This window comes from Panthera leo, chromosome A2, assembly GCF_018350215.1.
Source record: "Panthera leo isolate Ple1 chromosome A2, P.leo_Ple1_pat1.1, whole genome shotgun sequence".
NCBI classification, from domain to species: Eukaryota; Metazoa; Chordata; class Mammalia; order Carnivora; family Felidae; genus Panthera; species Panthera leo.
This window is the reverse complement of record NC_056680.1, coordinates 112,912,263-112,940,192: the sequence shown is the minus strand read 5'-3', so window position 1 is coordinate 112,940,192 and position 27,930 is coordinate 112,912,263. Positions and strand designations below refer to the sequence as shown.

The 27,930-nt window shown below is 41.7% G+C and overlaps 1 protein-coding gene across 2 annotated transcripts in view; it reads right to left on the bottom strand.

Annotated features, from left to right (window-relative positions):
- The window catches only part of DNAH11 (dynein axonemal heavy chain 11), a 358,932-nt gene that overhangs the window by 140,818 nt on the left and 190,184 nt on the right, over window positions 1-27,930 (bottom strand). For both annotated transcript variants that reach the window (XM_042919849.1, XM_042919858.1), the window contains 10 exons: window positions 27,408-27,581; window positions 22,436-22,640; window positions 19,614-19,779; window positions 18,848-18,950; window positions 16,906-17,145; window positions 15,343-15,504; window positions 14,878-15,071; window positions 9,841-10,003; window positions 8,209-8,332; window positions 7,617-7,759 (listed from right to left, as the gene is read on the bottom strand). In XM_042919849.1, the coding sequence (XP_042775783.1) occupies window positions 7,617-7,759; window positions 8,209-8,332; window positions 9,841-10,003; window positions 14,878-15,071; window positions 15,343-15,504; window positions 16,906-17,145; window positions 18,848-18,950; window positions 19,614-19,779; window positions 22,436-22,640; window positions 27,408-27,581 (1,674 nt within the window). The remainder of the gene's footprint in view (window positions 1-7,616; window positions 7,760-8,208; window positions 8,333-9,840; window positions 10,004-14,877; window positions 15,072-15,342; window positions 15,505-16,905; window positions 17,146-18,847; window positions 18,951-19,613; window positions 19,780-22,435; window positions 22,641-27,407; window positions 27,582-27,930) is intronic.

Here is a 27,930-nt window from a genome sequence, read left to right as displayed (position 1 = left end):
GTATCCATCACCCTCAAATTAGCCTATATGTTCTCATAGGGTTTTCTAAAATGCTAAGCTGATTCCACAGTTCATCTGGTGAAGGTACAAATAGCTAAGTAAATGTAGAAAAGGAAGAAGATATTGCTCTACCAGATTCCAGAATATAACACAAAGCTACAATAAGCAAAGCAGTGTGATATTAAAAGAAATTAAACAAAATTTTTTTAATGCTTATTTATTTTTTGAGCGAGAGAGAGGCAGACTCTCCTGGGGGAGGAGCAGAAGAGGGAGAGAATCAGAAGCAGGCTCCAGGCTATGAGCTGTCAGCACAGAGCCTGATGCAGGGCACGAACCCATGGACCATGAGATCACGAAGTCAGACACTTAACCAACTGAGTCACCCAGGCGAAGCGCCCCCCAAAATTTTTTTTAACATTTATTTTTGAGAGAGAAAGAAAGTGTGAGTTGGGGAAGGAGAGAGAGGGAGACACAGAATGTGAAGCTGGCTCCAGGCTCTGAACTGTCACCATAGAGCTCAATGTGGGGCTCAAACTCACGAACCACCCGATCATGACTTGAGCAGAAGTCAGATATTTAACTGACTGAGCCACTCAGGTACCCCAGCGGTGTGATAATGATGTAAGCAGGGATGAACAGATTCATGGAACATAACAGAGTCGAAAAATAGAATACTACATGTTTAAACATTTAGTATATGAGGACAGCTAGCATTTCAAATCAGTGATGAAAGATTACATAATTAATGGTGTTTACAGAACTTAGGGAGGGTGAGAGTAGAAAAGTCACCTGTATGGTACACAACAGTCCAGGGTTAACCATTAAAAGTATTTTAAGTCAATTTGGGGGCGCCTGGGTGGCTCAGTCGGTTGAGTGTCCGACTTCGGCTCAGGTCACGATCTCGCGGTCCGTGAGTTCGAGCCCCGCGTCGGGCTCTGGGCTGATGGCTCAGAGCCTGGAGCCTGCTTCCGATTCTGTGTCTCCCTCTCTCTCTGCCCCTCCCCCGTTCATGCTCTGTCTCTCTATGTCTCAAAAATAAATAAATGTTAAAAAAAAAATTAAAAAAAAAAAGTATTTTAAGTCAATTTAAATAGAATTCAGAAGAATATTTTCACAACTATGAAGTATGGAAATGCTTTCTCAAAAAGCCTTAACACACAAAATCATGTAAGAAAAATTAGACATTTTTTAACAATATAAAACAGAAGTCATCGTAAACAAAGGCAGGATTATGATGAACTTGCAGAATCACTGGCAACATGTAAAGTAGGTAAGAACATTATGGACATCTGAATATTATCCAGATATGGAAAGAATTCCTATAAATCAATAAAACTGTAACAAACCATTAGGAAATTTGGTAAAGGATATACTTGAATAAAGGTGTTAAACAAGTAGGTATCTAGAATAAAGTATGTTTAAGTGAAGTATTTTACTCCATACGCCCAATTCTTGGAATCATTTCTTTTCTATGGGAGCCTTCTAATAAAAAAAGGCAAAAAGGAATGTAAGGAAATAGTGACAGATGTGAAAAAACCATCAGTTCTGAATATGTACTTTGCATGTGTTTATACACATACAGAAAACTGGAAGGAGATATACCGATAGGCATTCGGTAGTCATCTCCAAGCAACATAATTTAGCCCAATTTTTTTCTTCATATGGTTCTGTATTTTTTAATTCTCTACAATGAACACCTATTCTTACATTATCAGAAATGACTGTCTCATTCTCTAAAAATACAAATCACATAAGTGTATGTATACAAAGACACACACACACATCCCTCAATAGACAGATACGTGACAAGACAGGTATCCAGAGTCTCAGGAAACAATGAGCGGCTCTTATACACCTCAAGTGCCCCCTTCCCTAGGGCATCAGGTGGCTGAGAAGGAAGACAAGAAAGACAAGTTCTTGGGCTGACTAAAGTCAACGGTAGAGAAGATGAGCATACTACACTCTAGTTGCAAGATGAGAATTATGTGTGAAAAGATGCACACGGGGCGCCTGCATGGCTCTGTCGTTTGAGCATCTGACTTCTGCTCAGCTCGTGATCTCGCGGTTTCTGAGTTAGAGCCTCGTGTTGGGTTCTGCGCTGACAGGGCGGAGGCCACTTGGGATTCTGTCTCCCTCTCTCTCTGTGCCTCCTCTTTCTCTCTCTCAAAAATAAATAAACATTTTTTAAAAATTAACAAGAAAATATGTACATATACAAACATGAAGGAGAGAGAGCATTTGGCATTTACTCATTGGCTTATTTCAGGCAATCCAAGTACTCACATCTGATAGTCATTAATGGGAAGTGCCCTGCGGATTGAGAAGTCACATTTTGCACGCCAACAGGTTCTCGCTGCCCTTGCACTCCAAATGGGTACTGGCTTTGGGTGGTGAGCATGGGTAATGGGGTGGCAACTTCACGTCATTTAGCTTGACCTGCCAGGTGTGCTCACCAACCCTGTAACACATTTAGCTTCCCAGGTCGCCCCGGTAGGAACGTAAGCAAGGCAAATATCAGCTCATCGGGAATTCTGAGTCGTTAGTACACGCTGGCGAGAATCACAGCATATGAAACTGACACACGGCAAGCCACAACTCTTAAAAATCCAAGGATGTGAGGGTAGTATTTATGAAGAGAAAGAAGCTAAAAGGTGACCCATTTTTATGCCATATTATTTGTCCCCCAGGGTAAGATGCTCATCACTACTCCTCTTGATGCAGCAAATGGAGTGACAAGGTCACAAGGACAGGAGTATTTGAGGGAGACATCCTATTCTTCCTTAGCATTAAAACACAAACTCTCTTATTCATTTCAGTAGGAAAGGGATAGATTATTCAAGTAGGAATCCTGTGGCAATAGGGGAAAAATGATCCATATCTAACACCAAAATAAATTCTAGCTCGGGGTGAGGTCAACAGTGAAGAAGGGCCTCTGAAAAGAGGTGAACATAAAACTGGTCTCGGCTTTGGGAAGGCCTCCTGAAGTGGAGTGGAAGGAAACAGGTGAAGGGAAAGATGAATTTAAAACGTAAAAATGTTAAAACTTCGATACATCAATCTGTACTGTACAAGTGTTAGTAAGTTCACGGAGCAAAACCATATAATTATCTCAGCAGATGCTGAAAAGGAACTTAATAGATACTTCCTTGACAAGATATATATTCTGAAGCAAAAGCCAACAAAAGACTTAACAGTGAAACATGAGAAATGTCCTTATTAACGTAAAAACCAAGACAAAGTTTCCACTACCATCATAATTATTTAACGTTCAGTAAATTTAACAATGCAATGAGGGAGAAAAGCAGATAAACAGAATATTAAGAGACAAAATATTACCTGCAGGCTATGTGATATCAACCAGCTATCAGAAACTACCAGAGAGGCTGGTTATAAAAATAGCAGGTTATAAAATTTAAAAATCATTAGCTCTCTTATATACAAACAATATGCCATCAGAAAATCACGTGAAAGAAATATTCCCTCTACAAAAAACTTTATATATTTAATTCTCCCTAATATAAAATAAGCAGTCAGCACAATTACAATCAAAATGAAAATGGAATGCGTTTAGAATGTGACAAAATGATTCTGTTGTTTTTCCAGACATAGAGACATGTGAGAGCAAAGAAAAAGTAAACGTGAATGGTGAGATATTAGATATAAAAATGTGTAATAAAACCTTAATGATTTACACAGTACAAGGCTAGGATCAGTAATACAGAGACTTATCAAGAGAACAGGGGCACCTGGGTGGCTCAGTCTGTTAAACATCCAACCCTTGATTTCAGCTCAGGTCATGATCTTACAGCTCATGAGTTCGAGCTCCACATAGGGCTCTGTGAGGACGGCGTGGAGCCTGCTTGGAATTCTCTGTCTCGCTCTCTCTCTGCCCCTCCCCTGTTTTCTCTCTCTTTCAAAATAAACAAACATTAAAAAAACAAAAGTTAAAAAAAATAAAGGATCTAGAAATAGACTCGATATGACATATAATAAGGATATTACCTTAAATCGTATTACTTTAAATCAGTAAGGAAGGAATACATGATGTTAAGAGAAAAAGGTATCTTTCTGGAAAAAAACATAACCTGAAACCTCTCAGCTCACTCTTTACCATTTATGGTAATAAATATATTTTAGATGTAGTAAAGCTTTTTTTAAAAATCAGTTTATTTCTTTTGAGGGACAGCACATGCATGCATTCAAGTGCTGGAAGTGCAGGGAGAGGGAGAGAGAGAATCCCAAGCAGGCCTGGAGCTGTCACCGCAGAGCCCGACATGGGGTTTGAACCCATGAACCGTGAGATCATGACCTGAGTTGAAATCAAGAGCTGGACACCCAACCGAACTGAACCATCCAGGCACCCCCCCGCCCCTAGATATAGCAAAGTTTTAAACATAAAACATAAAGGTATTGGAATGATGGAATCTGCTGTTATTCCAAAATCCACTTCTAATTGTATCCATAAAGGCCATGTGACAAGATCAAAAATTCACTTCCCCAGACTCCCTGGTAGGTAGAAATGGCAGGTGACACACTTGTGGCCACTAAGACGTCAGCGTAGGGTCTTGGGGGGAAGCCTTGGTTTCCCACTCAGAGAACTCCCACATTGCCCTCCCCCTCTGTCTTCCTATCTGGAATACAGACCCCACTGCACTCATGTGGTGGTCACGAAGCAGGAAGCATGAGGAAAAGCGTTGGCAGAAAGGAAACAGGATAAAGCATAGGTCTCTAAGTTTGGGGATATTCTCTTATTTGCTGCCCAGCTGAATTCTCACTGCTTCTAGGGAAGAGTTTTATAATCTTGGAGAGAAAAACTTCCTTAAGTTCACAATCAACTCCAAATCCATGATGGAAAACACTGATTCATCTAATAAAAAACTTCTTAAAACTTTAAAGTTATAAACAAATAAACATGTACTGTATGTATATTTAAATGACAAATAAGAATTGGAAAAATATATGAAATACATATATAAGACTAATTGCTTTGTATACATAGAAGTCTTATAAAAAAAACCACGTGTAAGTCAATGGAAAAGTGGGCCCTTTATAGCTTAGCCTCAGAAGTTACTCAGCATGTCCACATTCCCATACTTGTAAGCCTACCCTGATTCAAGAAGAAAGGAATTAGACGCTACCTGTGTGTGTAAAAAGCACATCAAAGAACTGGCAGGTGTGTTTTAAAACCATTTGGGGCGCCTGGGTGGCTCAGTCAGTTAAGCGTCCGACTTCAACTCAGGTCACGATCTCGCGGTCTGTGAGTTCGAGCCCCGTGTCGGGCTCTGGGCTGATGGCTCAGAGCCTGGAGCCTGCTTCAGATTCTGTGTCTCCCTCTCTCTCTTTTCCCCTCCCCCGTTCATGCTCTGTCTCTCTTTGTCTCAAAAATAAACGTTAAAAAAATAAAAAAATAAAAAATAAAAATAAAACCACTATAAGCCATAAGTAATGGGGCACCTGGGTGGCTCAGTTGGTTAAGCATCCATCTCTTGGTTTCATCTCAGGTCATGATCTCACAGTTCATGAATTCGAGCCCCGCGTCAGACTCTGCACTGACAGCACAGGGCCTGCTTGGGATTCTCTTTCCCTCTCTCGTTCTCTGCCCCTTTCTCACCCTCTATCTCAATATATATAAATAAACTAAAAACAAAACAAAACACTGTAAGCTGTAACAACTGAACTTAGCAATTCTCTTAGGAATTTATCCTATGGATAAAAGCAAAGTTGTATATAAAAGATGTAGGTAAAGACCGCTCACTTTAGCATTATTTTTAACAATGGTTCTCAAAATTTTAGTGTGCCTCAGCAGTACCCAGAGGGATTATTAAAACATACATTGTGGATCCCATGCAGAGTTTCTGATTCAAGAGATCTGGGGTGGAACTGGAGAACTTGGTCTTTTTTTTTTTTTTGAGAGAGAGATTGATAAAGAGAGAACACACAAACTGGGAATGGCAGCGGAACAGAGAGAATCCTAAGCAGGCTCCGTTTTCAGTGCGGAGCCAGATGTGGGGCTTGATCCCATGACCCTGGGATCATGACCTCAGCCGAAATCAAGAGTCAGATGCTCAAATGACTGAGCCACTCAGGTGTCCCATGACGTATGAAGTGGGCAGACAGAGAGAGAGATAAAGAGAGAATCCCAAGCAGGCTCCATGCTGTCAGCGTAGAGCCCGACATGGGGCTCAATCCCAGGATTCTGGGATCATGACCTGAGCCAAAATCGAGTTGGAGGCACAACAGACTGAACCACCCAGGCACCCAAACTTGCATTTATAGAAAGTTTCTAGGTAATGCTGATTTTGTTGCTCTAAGAACAGACTTTGATAATGATTTATAACATTACCATCTCAAATTCTATTATTGTACTTGTTTTTCCATTTCATCAAGAAAATGTGATCCAAATGTACCACCACGGAACAGGGAGAAATCTCTCGCCTTGTTATGACCTAGCAAAAATATTCTTAGTAACATCTTGATGGGGAGAAAACGCTTTGGGCAAGTGAACTGTAAATTCTGATCTAACGTCAGCCCACCATTGCTCAGTAAGATTAATGTGGGATTTAAAAGAGCAGGGCAGAGGAGAACCTTACAATCTCTCCAAGGGGAGGTACATTCATGGCTGCCACACTCCCCACCCCCTTTCCTTGTGGTTTCCAGGCACTACTGAATCCTGGAGCCTGTTACTTGCCCGACAGGCCTGGCATCCTAGAAGTAACAGCAAAGTGGTAAGTGGCTAGGTTACTAACCATGTCTATACCAGGAAGCCTGAATTTTCCTTAAATTGGCTTCCTGCCATGAATTTGGAGGTATTTCTTAGAATACTTGATCTTTCCTGAGGCTAGTATTTGGTTATATTATATCCCTATGAGCAATACTGAAGCACAGAGCAGTCTGGAGGGAAGAAACTCCATTGACACTCAGATCGTCTGGTTAATACACCTGAACTGCTTGCCTTGAAGTACTGACGTAATTCAGTTCCTTAATCCAAACGTCTCCCACGGCTGCCTTCCTGATTTACAACCCTTTACCTCATCCTAACTTACTTCCCAGCCTGATCCACCTTCTTCCCCTAAAACAAACCCTGTGTTCCGGTTATTCAGGGCAATCTTGGGTTTCTCCAAAGGTCTACAGGACAGTCCAACCCTACACTTACATAAATTGTTATGTCCTCTCCCTGAAGGATCCTCCCCACCCAGCACTTCCCTATAGATTCCAATCCATGCCTGAGGCATGGCATGTCACTTCCTCCAGGAGAGCCCACTGCAGGGAATGATGCTGTGCTTGCCTGTAACTCACGGCGATACGCACATCAGTCCTGTACTAGAGTTATTTGTAAGGGCTCTTGTCTCCTTGAGCAGTGTCAGCTCCTCAAGGACAAAGACCACGTCCAGTTCAGTCGAGCAGCACACAGTCTGCTCGGTGCAATGCTTTATAGATGCTCAGCATAAGGGAAACCTTCGGAAGGTATACTCCAGACATGGGCATGTAAAAATGCAAACGTCCTTTCAAACCGAATGGATGAAATTCAAACTCACGGTATGCACCGTGAAGGCGAACCATGTCAGAGTTCCAATGGCAGGTTTTAAACATTATGCATGGAAGCAAGTGTTTCTTACCTTGAGCTGTAGCTGCACCCTGGACAGAAAGAATTTCCAGCAATTTTGTCTGGAGTCCACCATGCCTAGACCACGAACTTCATTACGAACTCCAGAAATTATGTTGTCTACATCTTCATCGCTGAACAGATCCGGAATTTCTCCTGCCCCCAAAGGAGTGAGTAGAGTTACTGAAAGGCAGTCACAATTTCAATTTTAGATAAGACTTTTTAATGCTTGGATTGCTTTATAATACAAAGTTCAGTTTAAATGATAAAGAGTTGGAAATCAGAAATGCAATTCAATTTTTTTTTCTTTTTTGTATTTACAGGCCACATGGCACACGGGGAACAAGCTGTGATGGACACACCCACTGAGCGCGTACGTGTAGGAATAACATTTACTACTTTCCTCAAGGCTCCTCCAAGCACCTTACAACTGTAAGCAGACTAAGAAAGCAATACACATCAAATTAGTTAGGTTTACGGCTTTCTCCCCAAAGACTGTCCCAGCAAATACCTCAAAGACAAATTATCTCTCTTTAAAGTTCACTGCAACTACAGATAATTTGTCATGGGGGAAGATCTTTCAAGGAATGTGTTGATTTAATCACCTGATGCCAGCAAGTCATTAATCAGCACGAGAAAGCTCTCATCTAGAACCTGGGCATCTGTCAGCAGGAACACAGTGGGCATGTTCTTGGCTCCAGTTCTGATGTACAAATTGGCAAGATCTACCTGTAAGTAAAGGAGGCTATCACTCATGCGTTGTTGCGATGCTGATGTGATGTTGCGATGGTGCTATGTTTGTGTGGGCTGGGAAGCACTGTGTAACAACGGCGAGAAAGAGGCATGTTTAACTTTCCCCTTGTCTACCTACATGTTCTTTCCTCTCGGAAACCCCACATGGGGGTCAACAGCATGACATCACCTCGTCTCTGGCAATACAATGATGAGTGCCATGTCTGGGGCTTAATGGAACATAGGGATGAAAATCAGTGGCCAACGGATAACTCCCTCCTACTAGTCGAAAATGAATTTGGTGATGCCTTTGCCAAGCAACATGGTAAAAGGAAAAATCTGCTCATTTCAACAACTGACTATTTCAGGGAAAACAGTTTTTATTTGGTTATGTACTTCGTTTTGCTTAGAAATATTGAAAGCATGTGATTTATTTTCCCTTTTTGGGTGAAAATGCCCACATTTCACCCACACATCACTTTCCACAAACCTTGAATATTACTTTGTAAGTACGGTTCTGATTAAAGACCCAAATTTAAAAAAAAAAATTAATGTTTGTTTATTTTTGAGAGACAGCGTGTGCGAGTGGGGAACGGGCAGAGAGAGAGGGAGAGACAGAATCCGAGGTCAGCACAGGGCTCGACATGGGGCTTGAACTCACAGACCATGAGATCATGACCTGAGCTTAAATCAGATGATCAACTGACTGAGCCATCCAGGCACCCCAAAGCCAATTTTTTTTTTAATTTAAATTTTAGTTGGCCAAGATACGGTGCATATTGGTTTCAGGAACAGAATTCAGGGGTTCATCGCTTACTTACAATGCCCAGTGCTCATCACCCCAAGTTAAAAAACCAATTTTTAAAAAGCACACGTATTCCTGTCAATGAATCATTTTCACGATTCATTCAAAATGGAAGAAATCTACTTGCATTTGTGAAGGCAGTACCTTTTTCTGCCCTTTCATTATATAGGAATACTAAAAGTGTTGAACAGCAAGTGTGGTCAATACAAAGGAAAAACCATGTTGGTTATAAGTACTTTTTTAATTAAAAATGTTTATTTATTTATTTTGAGAGAGAGGTAGAGGCAGAGAGAGAGAGGGAGAGAGAGAGAATCCCAAGTACCCTCCGTGCTGTCAGCACAGGGCCCGATGTGGGGCTTGATCCCATGACCGTGAGGTCATGATCTGAGCTAAATCAAGAGTCGGATGATGAACTGACTGAGGCACCCAGAAGCCCCTATAAGCAAGTATTTAATACAGTATTTTCTGAGTCAGGTCTATAGGCTTATAGGCTTATATATCTATAAGCATTTATAGAATTTTACTATTACTAAATTTACCATGAAGAGACAAAGGTACCTAAATCAGCAGAAACTTTCCCCCTCTTGGCAGGGGAAGCGTTGGCCAAATCGGGGAGTCAGAGCTGACACAGGCACGATACCAGCTCCTGCTTTATCGACCAGGCAGGAGGGCAGAGGGACCACCTGCCACCCTCACTCACCCGGAGTTCTTGGATTCCGAAGCCTTGGGTCACAGTGACCTGGAAGACCTCAAGGCTGCAAACGTAAGCTGCCAGGCGGGACAAGCTCTTCTTGCCAGTGCCGCCCACTCCGATCAAGAGCGCGTGACCCTGAGGGGTGCGAAGGATTCGGCTGATGCGGCACCTGGAGAGAGAAGGCACACTCAAGGCTGACGAGCTTAGGGACTAGGTCTGCTTTACTTTTTAGAAACGTTTCTACACACTGAACCTGAATTTTTATTTTAAACCTTAAGTCCTCTCTCATCTGCTTCCACATCAAGGATGCTCCCTCCCTGTGCCCTCACACTGGAGGCCTAACAAACTGCCCTGCTAACCACATCTTGGACTCACCGCTTTCTTCCTGTCCATACACAAGGCCTTTTCGTCAAGTGCCAAGTTTTTACGATTAGCAAGAAAGACCCCAACTTCACCAGCATCCAAGTCCAGCAACTTGTGCCAGAAACTTCCGCTGTGAAATTACTTTGGAAAGAATGGATTTGTTTCGATCAACAAATATCTCACATGTGACTGACTTCACGCAGATTAAACACCTGTCTCTACGAATCTTACTTCCTTTGCACTAAAGCTCTGTCTGTTCTTGGGCACTCTAGAAAATTTAGTGAAATCTTTCAGAATCACTGAATTATATCTCCAGCAAGTCCAACTAGTCCCTTGCTCTGTATTATCGAGGAGATTCTGAAGGACTAAGCTACTGATATCATCCCCACATTTTACAGTTATGAATAAGCTAGCTTTAACATCATCTTGAAGAAATATGTCATAATTATGTTATGAATACTAAGAACAGCAAAAACCCAAAATATAAGCATACAGACACCCACATGCAAAAAATCAGACAGCATCACGTCAGTTCTAGGTTGAATGTCAACTTCCAGCCTTCAATGATCCACCTAGATGGTTTTCACAAAAGCACTTCCAGATAAAACAAAGCTGGGATCACTTATGCTGGGACTGGCACCTCTCCACTGAAAGCCTTCAGTAACTAAAAAGACAGCTTAATTTTACAAGCTTAGCCCTTCCAGTGGGTTTTACCTTACATGACCACACAACAAAATCACCTCTGGAAAGCCGAAAAACTACTCTAATGCAGGTCAAGTCCGAAGTTACAAAGCAGTTTCCCTTTCATTTTAACATTTGCTTCGAGGTTTGTACCTCACCAGGTTCTTAAGCAAAGTTCCTTTCTACAAGCCCTCCAGGACGTGCTGTGAAGTCATCTCTCACCCTGAGTCACTCAGCATACTCCCCGATCAAAGAAACAGTCTTCCTTTTTAGGCCACTGAGGAGCCCAGGTTGAAGGATTTTGTGACAAGAGTCTCTCCTCCAGCAGCAGCAGGAGATCTCTTTCACCTGCCCCATAACGTACATACACAGTGTCTCCCAGCCGAAGCAGAAACAGTGTTACTAATACTTCAATTAGCACCATGGTCAAATTCTAACTGAAACCATGGCATAACCAGAGGATTGCAACCACAAAGGGATCGATGAAACTATCAATACTTAACATGCTTATAATAACTCATGATGGGGAGGTCTCCAAAGTTTTTCTTGAGCACTTGGGCTATAAACATTTTCAAGAGCAACTTCTAAAAACTGGATTCTCCACCTTTCATGTGTGTGTGTGTGTGTGTGTTCCAAATTCCTTCTTCCCACACTTCCTTCCTTCTTGACTTATTTTTAACCATGATTTCATTATTTTAATCTTTGCCAGAAAGATCGTTGGAATCTTTCACTTTGGAAAAGCCAGTGTTATCTACTGAAAGGTATCCCCTCAGATTTATATTGTAAAGTCCTAACCCCTAGTACCTCAGAATGTAAGCTTATTTTGAAATAGGGTCACTGAGGAAGAAATTGGTTACGTTACGTAGTAAGGTGGGCCCTTTATGCAATCCAACCAGTGTCCTTATAAAAAGGAGAAATTTGGAAGGAGACATGCACAGAGGAAGAATACCATGTGAGGATTGGAGTTAAGCTGCTATAAGCCAAGGAACTACCAGAAGCTAGGAGGGAATTCTGGAACAGATTCCTTCATAACACCTTCAGAAGGAACATGGCTCTCTGTCACCTCAATTTCAGACTTTCGGCCTCCACTGTGAGGCAATACATGTCTGTTAATCTAAACCATCCGTGTGTGGCATTTTGTGACAGCAATGCTAGCAAACGAATACAGCAGTGACCAATGATGGTGACCAGGAGAACAATAATGGACGTAAAGACGTACCCTGCTTCCTACACAGCAGCAGCAATGGCAAGCTGCTGAGACTATTCCACAAATACTGTCATTCCTGTGCTCAAATCTGTTGAAAAGCTTCTCACTGCACGTAGAATAAAATTGGAACTCCTTCCTCTGGTAACAAGGAAAAAACTGGCACCAATAAGACACACTGCAGCTTCTCCTTCCGTGTCACACACTGCTCTCTCCACTTTTTCTCCATGCTGCAGCCATGATGACCCCTTCTCTGTTTTTGAACCTTCAACCCTGGGGTCACATGAAATATGCCCTTACCTACAATGTTCTTCCTTCAAATCTTTCTATGCTTAGCTCCTGCTTACCATTTGATCTCACTTTAAATATCACCTCCTCACAGAGTTACCCAGACCCTTTTTGGGAATGTGCATACTTAGTACTTGGAATCGATCTATTTCCTAGCACGACATATCACTTTCCGACATTTTTCTTGCTTATTTGTTCATATCCTTATAAGTGTCTTTCAGCATCACTAAAATATAAGCCCGACTAGAGTAAGGACTAGACTATCTTGTTTGCTGCTGTATCCCTAGTGCCTTACAACCCTGTCTGACAGCAAGGGAGCTATGGAAGGTTGCATGATCTGTGTACTGCCCAAAAAACCCAGTCTAGGAGGTTAGAGAGAACCTTGTCAGCCAAACTCTACACCGGAACAGGGGCATCTAATTTTCTGCCAAGCAAACATGCCCCTTTCCTTTTCTAATTTGCACAAAAGTAGTGAAAAGCCTTACACTGTTCCTGTTTAGCACTCGGGAGGCACTCCATAAACAGGATTTACCAATGACCAGCAGTTTCACTTCATCCTGTTTCTGCCCCTTAAGAACCTTACGGCTTTGAACATCTCCCATGCCTTCCTCTTTCTTAGTTTTCTTACCTAACAGGGCTGCAGTGAAATGAAATTATGGCTTTGACCACACATCAGAAAACAGTATACTGACATATGACATTACTGAGATGTGACCTTGGACTTGAAGATGCATTCTGAAGCTGTAATCATTGAGACAGTACGGTACTGGCACAAAAACAGATGCTCAGATCAATGGAACAGAATAGAGAACCCAGAAGAAATGGACCCACAAACATATGGCTAACTAATCTTTGACAAAGCAGGAAAGAATATCCAATGGAATAAAGACAGTCTCTTCAGCAAACGGTGCTGGGAAAACTGGACAGCGACATGCATAAAAATGAACCTGGAACACTTTCTTACACCATACGCAGAAATAAACTCAAAATGAATGAAAGACCTAAACCCGAGACAGGAAGGCATCAAAATCCACAGGCAAAAACCTCTTTGACCTTGGCCGCAGCAACTTCTTACTCAACATGTGTCCGGAGGAAAGGGAAGCCAAAGCAAAAATGAACTATTGGGACCTAACAAAATAAAAAGCTTCTGCACAGCAAAGGAAACAATCAATAAAACTAAAAGGCAATTGATAGAATGGGAGAAGATATTTGCAAATGACATATCAGATAAAGGGTTAGTATCCAGAATCTATAAAGAACTTACCAAACTCAACACTGAAAAAACAAATAATCCAGTGAAGAAATGGGCAAAAGACATGAATAGACACTTCTCCAAAGAAGACATTCAGATGGCCACCTGACACATGAAAAAATGCTCAACATCACTCATCATCAGGGAAATACAAATGAAAACCACCATGAGATACCACCTCACACCTGTCAGAATGGCTAAAATTAACAACTCAGGCAATGAAAGATGTTGGCAAGGATGCGAAGAAAGAGGATCTCTTTTGCACTGCTGGTGGGAATGCAAACTTGTGCAGCCACTCTGGAAAACACTATGGAGGTTCCTCAAAAAATTCAAAATAGAACTACCCTATGACCCAGCTATTGCACTACTAGGTATTTAACCAAGGGATACAGGTGTGCTGTTTCGATGGGGCACATGCACCCCAATGTTTATAGCAGCACTTTCGACAATAGCCAAAGTATGGAAAGAGCCCAAATGTCCATCGAAGGATGAATGGATAAAGAAGATGGGGCGTGTGTGTGTGTACACACACACACAAATGGAGTACTATATGTTATAATATATATATACATACATATATGTATGTATATATGAACATATATGTATGTATATATACGTACATATATGTTCACGTATATATACGTATACACATGTGTATATGTATACACATACATACATACACACACAATGGAGTATTACTTGGCAATCAAAAAGAATGAAATCTTGCCATTTGCAACTATGTGGATGGAACTAGAGGTTATTATGCTAAATGACATTAGTTTGAGAAAGACAAATATCATAGGACTTCACTCATATGAGGACTTTAAGACACAGAACAGATGGACACAAGGGAAGGGAAGCAAAAATAATATAAAAACAGGGAGGGGACAAAACATAAGAGACTCTTAAATATGGAGAACAAACAGAGGGTTACTGGAGGGCTTGTGGGAGGGCGGATGGGCTAAATGGGTAAAGGGCATTAAGGAATCTACTGCCGAAATCATTGTCGCGCTATATGCTAACTTGGATGTAGATAAAAAAACAAAAATGAAAAAAAAAAATAAAAGTTCTCTGGGAAAAATAAAAAAAAGATGGTGACCTAACTTAGAGAGACACTTACAGTTTTATACTGGATGGCAAATGAGAGATAAGAACTACCAACTCAGAGTACTGAGTATGATCTACAGTCAAACAACGATTGTGGTGACCCAGCCATTTTTACATTGTGAAAAACCATCAGGACTTGTCAACTCACACATGCTGCATGGCATCTTCAAACAGAACCAGGTTCATGACAGCATTCAGCTCATTGTGGCTGTCTAAGGCTTCTGTAAGAACTGTCCTCAGCACCTCCCAGTCCTTCACTGGCAGGTAACGTGGATCTTGCCCACCGTGTGCAAAGTGGCAATAGATGAGGGGCTGTTGAAGCAGCGCATGACCATTTGCACCCTGCAGGAGGAGGAAAAGACAAGGATAGTCACAGCAGCCATCCAGAATGATTCATCTGGAAGCGCAGGGGCCCGTCAAGGGAAGAGCATGCAGGTCAGTCCATGAGCAGGTAGGTGGGATGTTCCCAAGTACAGACGGTGTACATTCCGGAATCACAATGGTTCCAAGCAAGGTAAGTATGTGCACAATTCATTCACATGTGTATCTAACTCTGCCCTGACACCAGTTAGTGCCAGAGTGGATGGACACCTCTGACATTCCACACACTTACTTCAAAGTGTTTATAAGCAGTTTCCAGCATTTTTTTCTGAAACAAATCACAATCCTTTGGGTCTACCAGTTTGTCTCCATAAACACGTGAAGATTCGTGAAGCCACAGGCGTATTAAATCATTTGGACATTTTAAGCATTCAGGAGAAGCAAATAAAATCCCCTACAAAGAAAGAATGGGAAAAATTAAAAACTCAGTAACTGATAACACTCCAAGATAGTATTTTCCTTTACCATTTTAACTGTATACTAAATTTAGTAATTTATTACTTCAAAAGAAATATTGTCAGTAGAATTACTATAGTGGTAGTTTTACTCTCTGGTAAGTAATATCTTAAAAATTTACTAGCATTATACCCAGTTTTGGAACGTAGCTAAGATTGTATTTCAAAAGCCAGCCCCGGAAATAAACACCTCTTTAGAGGACTCGCGTCTATTAAGTCTTTCGACAGATCAAGTTTCCCCAAACTGTTTTACAAACAGCTACCATGAATGTCACAGGATCAAAATTTTTAAATTCTAATACCGTCTGATATCAGTTCATCTAACCCTTCCATTTTGCAGATGAAGAAAACGACACCAAAAGTAAATTGCCCCAAATCACACTTTGTGGGTAGATGCGGAATCAGCACCAAAACGTTTTGCGTCCCGCCCTGTTTCAACACTGCCCTCCACTATCTTGGATTCACACAAAGCCACATCTTTGCAAGAGAGTCGGTTGGCTCTAGACTTAGGAGAGAACACAGCGAGCTGTCGACAAGTAGTTGCAAGCGCTAAACCAACATTTGGTGAAGTCAGGTGTACTTGAGAGCCCGAACATAAGCAGTGACCAGGCCTCTCATCCCATGTCACCTATGGCCTTTCTTCCCCTTTTTACCCTAAGATTAAAAATCCACTTTTAAACCACACCGTACTGAGCACAGTCTTTCCAGCAGGTGCTAGAACGACGGCCATGAGAATGAGTGGCCCACGTCCTCAGGAAGCTGGCGTCTGATGTGGTGTTACGGTCGTGAGGCAGTTGCGGAATGACAGGCCATAAATAACCCTCCAACCACTTTTACTGTATAAGGTAGATCATTCCAGTTAACTTTTTTTTTTAACTCCATGTTTCAATCCCCTCTTTGGAATTTCCTTTCTAAACCAAACACATAAATGCTGTCCTTGTACCGGGTAAGCAAAGTAAGTGTCAAGGTCAAATCAAAATAATTAAGCAGTGTAAGAAATTCAAGCTGCTTTTGATGGATATTTAAGAATCACACTGCATAAATATAAGCAAATAACAAACGATCCCCCTCATTTGGCACAAAATGAGGCACTCAAATATTTATATGGAATACATGGACCTAAGTCGCTACACAACCTAGAGAAACCACTAGTCCCATTGATAAAATGGGAATAAACCTGCCATCCATACTTCACAGAGAAGTTTATGGTTTAAAAATCAAAGAATACACCCACAAAAGTATACAGCATTCTCTTAAATTAAGTTCCAGAAATGAACACCATTAATATTACTATAATCATTCCTCCACCCAAGATGCATAACCCAGGGCTGTCAAGATACCTGGAAGATGTTTGACAGGTCTCGCAGATTAAACAGGTAATGGAATTTAACAGCTGTGGGTAAAAAGTTTTGTGTCATCATCTGATGAAATGCAATTGTTGCCTGTATCAAAGAGGGGCCACTCCTGAGAACTGAGGGACCAAATGCTTGCTGCTGGAAATGGAAGTTAAGAATTTGGCTATAGATGGTGTGTAGTGCGTCCAAGGAGGGAAAGTTGAATGCAAACACAGTGAAATGTCTCTGAAAAACAAAATATAAGAGTTGCATATTATTAGGATTATAATGGTACCAGGAGACTGTGCAAGAAAAAAAAAGGCCCAACTATTATTTTTTAAATCCCTCCCTGTACCCATTGCTACATAACTGTGGTGCCCTCCTCTCTGATTCTGGGCCTAGCCATATGACTTGATTGAGCCAACAGAGTGAGGTGTAGGTGGCAGTGTGCCAGTCACTGTCAGAAGCCTGTATGCTTCCACTTGTTTTTTTTTTTTTTTTTAAGATCTTATTTTTAAGTAATCTCTATACCCAACATGGGGCTCGAACTTACAACCCTGAGATCCAGAGCCACCGGTTCCATGGACTGAGCCGGCCAGGCACCCATCCACTTGCTCTATTAAGGCTCTACCTTTGCCATGAATTGTACAAGCCTACTGATGGATGAGAGGTCCATGAAGAAGAGCCACATGGTCCCTAACACTTTAGTCAAAGCCACCACAGATTTGCTGATAGTCAACTCCTGGACACATCGATGACCCCATCCAAGATCATGAGAGCCACCCAGCCAACCACCAGCTGATTCCAGATAAGGGAACAAGCAACACTTGGTGCTGTATGCTCTTGTTTAACATATGTTACAGTTGGTGGGGGTTGTTGTTACTACAAGCTTATATGCACACACAAAACATGCACATCAATATTTATTTGTATCAGCTTTATTCATAATTCCCAAATGTGGGAACAACCAAGGCATCCTTCAATAGGTGAATGGATCAACAAACTGATGTACCTACACAATGAATATGAAGTAGTGATAAAAAAAAAAAAAAATGAGGTATCAAGCCAGGAAAAGACATGGGGAAACCTTAACTGCAATTTAAATGAAGTGAAAGAAGCCAATCTCAAAAGGCTACATACTATGGGATTTCAACTATGTGACATTCTGAAAAAGGTAAAGCTATGGAGACAGTAAACTGATTAAATGATCACCAGGGATTCAGGAGGGAGGGTGGATGGAGGAAAATAGGTAGAGCACAGGGGATTTTCACCACAGTGAAACTCTTCTGTATGGTATTTTCATAGTGGATACCTGACATTATACATTTGCCAAAACCCACAGAATACACAACACAAAGAATGAACTCAAATGTAAATTTGTGACTTTGGTTAGTAATAATGGATATTGGTTCATCAACTGTAACAAATGCAGCACAGTAACATAAAATTTTATAATAGGGTAAAATGAGGTGGGAGGAGTGTGAGAGAGTACATGGAAACTCTCAATACTTTCAACTAAAACTCCTCCCTTTCTAAACTTGTACCTGCTCCTAAAAATACTCTATTACATGGGATGCCCGGGTGGCTCAGTCGGTTGAACGTCCGACTCTTGACTTTGGCTGGTCATGATCTCACAGTTCTTGATACTGAGCCCTGCACTGGGCTCTCACTGGCAGCACAGAGCCTGCTTCGGATTCGCTCCCTCTCTCTCTGCTCCTCCCCCACTTGCTCACATGTGCTCTCTTCTCTCTCAATAAATAAATAAATAAATAAATAAATAAATAAATAAATATTTAAAAAATAGTCTATTAAAAAAATAGCTTACATGCTTATTAACCAAATGTCCAGTAGGAGCCCTCGTTTCTATCCACAGCACCAAGAATCACAATCTATAATGTTTGGGTATTTTATTGGCCCATTGGGGAGGGAGCAGTACTCTATACCTTACCTGTAGTCTAGGATTGATTGTGAAACTGCCCACCATTAGATTCATGCAGGCAATGTACTGACAGTTGTGGATTTCTTTAAGCATCACCTTCTGTCTATCATACCTGAAAGATAGAAAAAAGAACCTTAAATCCAAAAACCAAAGATGACAACACAACAAAATCCCCCAGTTTATGAAGGACTTCATCACAAAGTGTCTCCTTTGATCTTTACAAGCGCTCTGTGATGTTGGGGGTGTTCGTCTCATCTCAGGGACACAAAAATTAAAGCTCAGAAAACAGAAGGCTACATAGCTCCTTTGATGCCAGAATCGGCATAAGGAGCTAAATCAATACACACTATTAATGCTTATTGATTCTCACATGACGCTATTTCTGGTTAGAAATAACCACAGCTAGGCTGGGGGATCTTCTGCTAGTTAATGGCAGGGATGGGCATACTGCAATACCCAGACGTTACCAAACAGTTACAGCCCACAGAGTAAGGTCAAGCATCTAAGTAATTTCGTGTATTTGAGAGTTTAATACTTCAACTAGACAGTAATGCACAAAACAGGCACGTCACTTTTTTATCCAATTCTTCCAAAGATACAAAAGGAACCTTACCTCACTTATGACAATGAAAAGGGAATGTAAAATGACACTTAAAAGTTAACAGAGAAAATGCTCCTCGGAAGGAGGAGCAAATCAGGGTAATTTTATTCTTCAATGTTCATGCAAAATAATAATTGGATTTCAATAAAGAATAAAGCACAGAGACTCGCTTACCAGTGTCCGTAATCAATGTGCTGTCGAATCAGAGTGTGGGGCTGCACTGTGCCATATAAGTCCACTTCGGGCATATTCATATCATCAATGAAATAAACCAGTTTTTTGTTTCCTCCTGGCCCATAGATACGACCAGCTTTTTTCTCTAGAGGTTTCTCAAGAATTCCTGAAACAAATGTATCATTCTGCCCACCAATTGTATAAAATTTAACTTTCTGTCCTTAATCCCTTTTTTCTAATTTTTCCTCATCTTCTGTCCATTTCATCCACTCTAAGTCTCCAAGTATCACCTCTCTGCAGGTTAATATCGGTGATGACTCTCTGTTCATCTCCTCTGTGTCATGCTTTCCAGTCAACCTCCCTCCTACTGCCAGAGGTCACCTCAGCTCTCCTTCCCTGAGGACTCAACATCTGTGACATGATACCACACTGGCCATCAAGCTGAGGCAACACCATCATTGGTCTGTGTACTTTCCTCCAGGAACCCACTCTAACACATGGCCCACTGTCAGTCCAGCCATGGCCTACTTCCTCAGTCTTTGTCTTTCTCAATCACTCTTGCAGGAGCTTCTAGGGACAGCTCAAGAGAGTCCCCCATGCTTCTCTTCCTGGGTTATCCAAGTGAAGAAGTACAAGGGAATCCTGTACGAAGACTCTATCTTGTGCGCACATCAGCTTACATTTCTTCACGGGCCTAAATGACTTTGCATGGATTTGAGAAAAATCATGAGGGTAGAAAGCCCTGAATAGACTGTGTAAGATGTAGTATCTAATAGTTGCTGACTCTCCAAATGAACAATAAACAGCTCGAGGACAGGAAACTACATCGTGGTCATTACTGTATTCCTGATGACAATCCCAAGTCATTTGTTAAATGAACAAATGACTAAATAAATGAAAGAACAAACAAGTATATGATGAAAAATTAACAAAGCTCTCTTCCAAGCAGGGGAACTGCATTCCCAAATGCTTGCTTCCTATCAGCCACTGGTACCTGATTGTTTGGCCAACGCCAAACAAGCCTCTTCCTCACTCACAACACACCTCTTCCTTTTTCCCTTCTGTGCTCCTGTTTGTGTGATTAACACCCTCTCAGTCAGCCAGATGCAAAGCTTCAATATAATCTTTCTCTCCTGGTCCCAGATGTGCCTGGCCACAGCCTATAAATGGTACCTCTGGTCTCTTCCTTTTCATCACTCGCTCCACAATGTTAGTCCAGAGCAACATTACACAGAGCTGGTACACTACCCAGGGAGACTGGTCTCCCCACATCAGATATCTCCTCAAGTATAGCTTGCAGCTTGTCAGTTCCTTGCTCCCCATTTTCCACCCAATGAAATACATGGTCTTCAGCTTGCATCTCAGCTCTTTGTACAGTTACAGTGGCTAACCATTCTACATGGCCTGGGACTAAAAGTCCCATGTTCCAGAAATCCCCACTGCCCCCCCACCCCCGCATCTTGGAAAATTGACACCAAGTGCTCCATTAACAATGTAACTCCAACCCTCTTCTCCAGCCATTTCTCTATCTTCTACCACATCCCTGCGCATCAGCCAACGTAGAGATTCAATGAATTGAATGTGTTCTGTAATTTTCTCTTTCCTAAGTTTGTTTCCACTGATTCTTCAATCTCAAATCCCATCTCTGCCTGCATACCACTCCATCCTGAAGGTTTCAAATGCAAACTTTCTTTCAAGCACACTGCTCTATTATTTGTGCTAATGGTCTATGTCTGAATCTTATACATGCCCGTACCCTTCCAGGAATTAGCAAGACGAACTCATACCTCAGTCAAGTACTGCATTCAATTACTGAATTGTACACCTAATCTTTCATTTACAAGTGATAAAGCGATCCCTCCTTCTGGGTCTCTGAATGAAAAACACGCACTGAACACAATGCCTTGGAAAAAAAATAGATAAACAATATATATTCGCTAAAGAATTAAGTGAGAAACTGCCAAGTTAGATTTTTGACTGTTCCACTCCAAGAAGTCAAGGAAGACAAACTTGATTAATAAGAAATTATAGAAAAAACACTCTTGGCTGAGTTAACAACGTCCATGAGCAAGAGAATTTGTTAGTAATCGCTACTTCTAATGCTGCACACACACACACACAACACAGAAACCGCAATCCGGGCAATTCAACAGGCTTAATAAACTACTGCACAAGGGGGAGTTTCACAGCCCTGCTGCCAGTCTAACCCTGACTCTGCTGGACAGTGACAGATATACCAGTAGCAGCTTCTCCTACCACTGTCTCCTCTGCTTCCCAAGTCTACTTGGCTTACCCTTCCTAATTCAGCAGGCCCAAAATCTGTGTGGCTCTTTTGAGGACACTGATACATGTTTTCAACAGTTTTAAATTCTTACAGTTTTCCAAAGATTTAATTAACAGCTCATGGCCTGCCATTTCAGGGACACAGTTTTAATGAAGTTCTCCTAAACCAATTGTTTACTTGAAAAGGCAACCAGAGCAGTCTTCCTTGTGCACCCTCTCATGTTGCTTGGGCTCCACAAAACTGATTAAAGGTGACCAAACTGCGTAGAGGCAACAGCAATGGACACGGTTTTGATGTCGATTCTTGTGGTTCTAAAGCGTAATAACCCAAATAAAGCCTTTAGTGACATAAAAAGCCAAAATCACAACGCTGAAACAAAGTTTATTTTACCCAGATTGGTGATAGGTAAAAAGTTCATCTGAAGCTTCAGCAGAAGGTCTAAAGCCTAGAGAAAGTAGCCTTCCCCTTGGGCTGCATGGCCCAGTCTTGACAGTCTCTGATCACCTGTTTCTACAATACAAACAGGAGGGGCGCTTACTCTGCAGAGTCGCGGATGTTGTGTAGTAGTTGAAAGGCACACGGGACACTAGATAATCCTCAGAGAGGCCTGACAGCGTGTCACCTACGAAGGCCGTCTTTCCCACTCCAGCATTTCCTACTAGCATTAGAGGCTGTCCTTTCTCAAGCAGCAACTTTACGAAGTATCTCAGACGAGTTGTCTCTGATGTGTGAACCATAACTCTCTGCAGCAGGGAGGAAGAGAAAGAAAGCCAAGTCAGGAAGAGAGGTTCATTCCAAAATTCCGAATCTGGACCAACACAGTCACTGCACGGTTGAGACCCAAAGCGTTCCTAATTCAGGTTAATGCTCAGTACGGGGGAATCTTACCTAATTTTCAGTTTTGAATTGTCAAAGTTCAGACGTCAGAGCTGGAGGAGAGCAACTGGGTAGTCCCTTCAAAGCACAATGGCATAAGCAACTGATTTATCTTTTCCACATTAAGTACTAGCCAAAGACCCTATCACAGAGTACCTACACTCTGCCCAACCTTGCATTATGCATACAAGGGAATACAGGAAACACTGAAGAAGCTGTCTACCACTTTTTAGGAGCGACAAAACATTTGAAAGTCAAGCCACACATAAATGAAAGTTGGTAGCAATGTCTTGGCTGAATAAGATTAACTGGCAAAATGGTTAGGGCATTCACCCTGGGGAGAAACCCAATGGGGAAACAGTGATTTTAAGTGAAATAGTCATAAATCTAAAGTACATGTCAAACTTATTATGCACTGTTTAGTTAAAAAAAAACTGCATAACAATGCCTCTGTTTTGAAAATTGGCTATTTCTTCATATACTATATTGTTTCAAAACAAATTTGAGTTGGCATACAGGAATACAATAACATGAAGAATGGGAATAAACACCAGACTCCGGGAACACAGATTAATATGTAATATCAGGAAAAGGGTAGCAGGTGTAGACATGCAAAAAAAGAAAAAAAAGAATCCTGCACAATTAGGATGCCTGGGTGGCTCAGTTGGTTGAGTGTCCGACTTCAGCTCAGGTCATGATCTTGTGGTTTGTGGGTTTGGGCCTCATGTTGGGCTCTGTGCTGACAGCTCAGAGCCTAGAGCCTGGAGCCTGTTTCGGAGTTTGTGTCCCCCTCTCTCTCTGCCCCTTCCTCTCTCACACTATGACTCTCTCTCAAAAATAAACATTAAAAAATTAAAAAAAAAAAAAAGAATCCTGCACAATGATGCAAAGAGAGTTGACATTTCTTACACTTTTGGTGGCCAATTTCAAAAGGGGGTAAAAAACCATTTGCAAGATTCAGATTGTTCATTAAAAAAAATAGCTAAAATCTACAATATATTCTTCATTACATGGTTAGCATATCCTGAACACAACTGCTATTTTATAGATCATTCAGGATCATTTTCATGATTATGAATATTTACTCTAGAATTCTGATTTGATTTAGTGATGCTCTCAAGGCCTACTAAAAGGCAAAGACTGTTCTGTGCTACATTAAACAGTCCCGGATGACTGTTTTTAATCAGTTACATTTTATAATATTTTTCTCCTTTTTTCCTGCTCAATGTCATCACGTGTCTTTTAATTTGGCTATTAGCTCTTTTCTCTACACATTAATAATAATTAACACCTACTTAGAACTGAGTATGTGACAGGTACTATGGTAAGCACTTTATAAGCTATGTTGTATGATACACATACCTAATCTTTGAGGAGAGTTTTGTTAGGATTTTCATCTCGGAGATGATGAAACTAAAGCTAAGAGAACACTGATGACTTGGCCAAGGTCACAGCATGGTAGTAAGTGGTGGTAGTTGGATTAAAATCCAAGCCTGTCCAGAGCCTGAGCCCTGTATTAACTACCACACAGAAGGCGTGCCAGGGCACGGACAGTATGCACGTTACTTAATGTCTTGGCACTCCCATTTTACCCTGTGTAAAAAGGTTATTAATAGTCTATGCCTTAGAAGGTTGTTTTAAGGATAAATTAATCTATGGGGCGCCTGGGTGGCTCAGCCAGTTGGGCATCTGGCTTTGGCTCAGGTCATAATCTCATGGTTCGTGGGTTCGTGTCGCGTTTCGGGCTCTGTGCTGACAGCTCAGAGCCTGGAGCCCGTTTTGGATTCTGTGTCTCCCTGTCTCTCTGCCCCTCCCCTGTTCATGCTCTGTCTCTGTCTCAAAAATAAATATAAACATTTAAAAACATTTTTTTTAAAAAGGATGTAATCTATGTAAAGCAAGTTAGAAAAGGGTCTGAGATAGACTACTGTAACATCAGTATTGACCATTATTACTGAGTATGGTTCTCTTCCAATATGTTAAGAAGCTGTTAATCAAATAACGTCTGGTCCAGCCGTGCGTAAAATAGGACCACAAATTCCTAATAGTTCCTTGTTGCATAGAAGTTGTCACTGATCAGATGCATCAACCCTGTGATACCAGTTTTTGGTCTTTGGTTAATTACGAATTCTCAGCTTTCAGCTCGCCAGATAACACTCCCAGGTGGGCTAGGTCCAGGCAGGCTGAGAAAAAACAGCTTTCAAAATTTATCAAGCAGATGGAACAGACATGGTAGGTTGCCTCCCAAACACCCATTTCTCCACTCTCCTTCCTGCCAGAGCTCCCACTTTGTCCAAGTCTCCACGCTTCTCCCACACAGACACGCTTTAGGCGAAGCTCCACCTGGTTTCCACAGTGGTGTGGTGATTCATCAAAGCCAATTATTTTAACCCATTACCCTGGCCTGAGACAGCTTAGAATGGTATGTGACCCCTGCAGCATTAGATGAAAGAGGCGGTCTGCTCTGGGGCTTCTGAGAAGGTTTCCTCACTCTTCATAAAAAAAAGATAAGAGAAAGCATCCTTTCCCTCTAAAGGTGACTCTTGATGTTACCGGAGTCCTTTCAGACCAGGAAGAATCCTAGTCTTAAAATGATGCCAGTGTTAAGAAGACCAGAGAGATGGTAAGACCTAAATCCTTGATAATAACACCAAGTCACAGAATTAACCCATCTCAGGGCCATCCTACCTCTCATTTCTTGTTTGTGAAATAACTTTCCTCCTGGCTCGGGGTTACAGGTTGAAGTGGGTCTTCCCAAAATTCTTATGATAAAGCCCAAACCCTTAGTACCTCAGAAAGTGACTGTATTTGCAAACAGGATCTTTAAAGAGGTGATTAAGCTAAAACGAAGCCATGAGGGTGGGCCCTACCTCAATCTGGCTGGTGTCCTTCTAAAAGGAGGCGGTTGGGACAGACTTGGAGACAGTGTCCAGGGAAGCATGGATGCATGCACACAAAGGCCATGTGAGGACACAGCAGGCAGGTGGCCATCTGCAAGCCAAGTAGAGAGGACTCAGGAGAAACCAGAGTGGCCAACACATCAGTCATGGATTGCTAGCCTCCAGAAAGAAACAGGAGACAATGAATTTCTAATGTAGAAGCCACCCAGTCTATGGTATTGTGTTTGGGCATCCCTCGCACACTCATACAAGTAGAACAGGCCCCTAATCCAGGGACAGGTGTCCTTACATAAAGGGAAATGTGCATAAAGGAACACACACAGGGAAAATGCCGTGCAAGTAAGCAGCGAGCACGAAACACCAAGATCACCAGCTAATTCCAGACAGAAAGGCCTGGAAGTCTCTTCCAGTTGTCCCTGACAGCATCAGAAGGAACCAGTCCTGCTGACATGGTTTTTTTCAACTTCTGGCCTCCAGAACCATGAGACAATACATGTCTGCTGTCCAAGCCTTGTGGTAGTTTCCTGTAGCAGCTTCAGGGAACTAATACATTGGGTTTTCTTTGATTTCACATGAGCTGCTTCCTAATTAATGCCACAGAAATCACCTAGATTCTATTCACATAGCACTACTTGAAACAGTAAGTTCCAAAGTGAATCAGAGTGATATGAGATTTAAAAAAAATTTTTTTTAATGTTTGTTTATTTTTGAGAGACAGAGTGTGAGCAGGGGAGGGGCAGAGAGAGAGGGAGATACAGAATCTGAAGCAGGCTCCAGGCTCTGAGCTGACAGCACACAGCCTGACGGGGGACTCAAACCCACGAACCATGAGATCATGACCTGAGCTGAAGTCAGATGCTCAACCGACTGAGCCACCCAGGCACCCCTGACATGAGTTTTTTAAAATTTATTTATCTTGAGAGTGAGTGAGCAAGCACGGGGGGAGGCACAGAGAGAGGAGAGAGGAGAGAGGAGAGAGGAGAGAGGAGAGAGAGAGAGAGAGAGAGAGAGAATCCTAAGCAGGCTCCACACTGTCAGTGCAGAGCCCGATGAGAGGCTAAATCCCTTGATCCCTGGGATCATGACCTGAGCCGAAATCAAGAGTCAGACGCTTAACCGATTGAGCCTCCCAGGCGCCCCCAGGATGACACGATTTTAAGAAGTATAATGAAAAGGAAAACAGATTGAGGCAGAATAAGAAGATGCACAGAGAGTAACTCAACATCAGAGAACTGTAAAACGACAGCATATGAAGAGAAAATTAAAGAGATCCTCTTAGATGTGTCAGTTGCCATGAGGATTTGAAACACAGTTGGGGAGATTCCACACATCCATTTTACAGCTTGGGGGCTAAAGGAAAGATGTTCTATGTGAAAAGTGCTGTCTAATAAATTCACAATATGGTCACATATAAGAATCACTGAACTAACAGAAATATGTCTTTGATTTTTAATAAAGCTCACAAAGTTTCCAGGAAAATATAAAGAAAGCTGTTACCACACAATGAAGTTAGAAACTTTTTTAAAAAGGTTGTAGAAATACAAGAGCCATCTTACAGATTGGTCCTATAACTAAGATTCTTCTCTCTCAAGAAATAGAGTATATGCTGACCCTATCAAAAATGTTTCCATCCGGCCGGAAAAGGACTGCTGAAAAAAAGGGGGGCGGGGAGGGGCGGGGAGCGAAGGCTCAAACCAGCACAGTGCGGCTTGAAAATGATAATGTTCCACCTACCTGCAGAGGTACCTCTGGATCCATAGAAAGTTTGGGGACTTTCTCAGCCCAGGGCAAGAATTTCTTAGTTTTGTGGTCCAGATAATAATCAAAGATTGTCCCCTGGGATGGAAACTTCACGGCTTTCATCTCTTTATGCCACCAGCGACTGAATTCCGCTTGAGAGCCTGAAAGCTAAGGAGAACAAGAAAAATCCTTACTGCAGACCTAGAGGTAATTTTGAACACATACAAAGCCCCTCGAAATCCTGTTAGGCACAGTATTTGTAATGTACAGAGTCATAATTACAAATGGGATTGAGTAAATGACCCAAGAAAAATAAATAACTAGAAGTAACTTATAATGAGTGATAATATCAGAGAAGCAGAAAGCTATAATTGCCATGCCTCCATCAGGTACAAATTTTCTGGAATAATTATTAACTTAAAAAGCAAAGTAAGGTTAGGTGAACCTTAGATTACCCCTGGGTTATTCAATTTAACAATGAGCCATCATGCAAATTCCCATGCTAGGTATAGTAAGA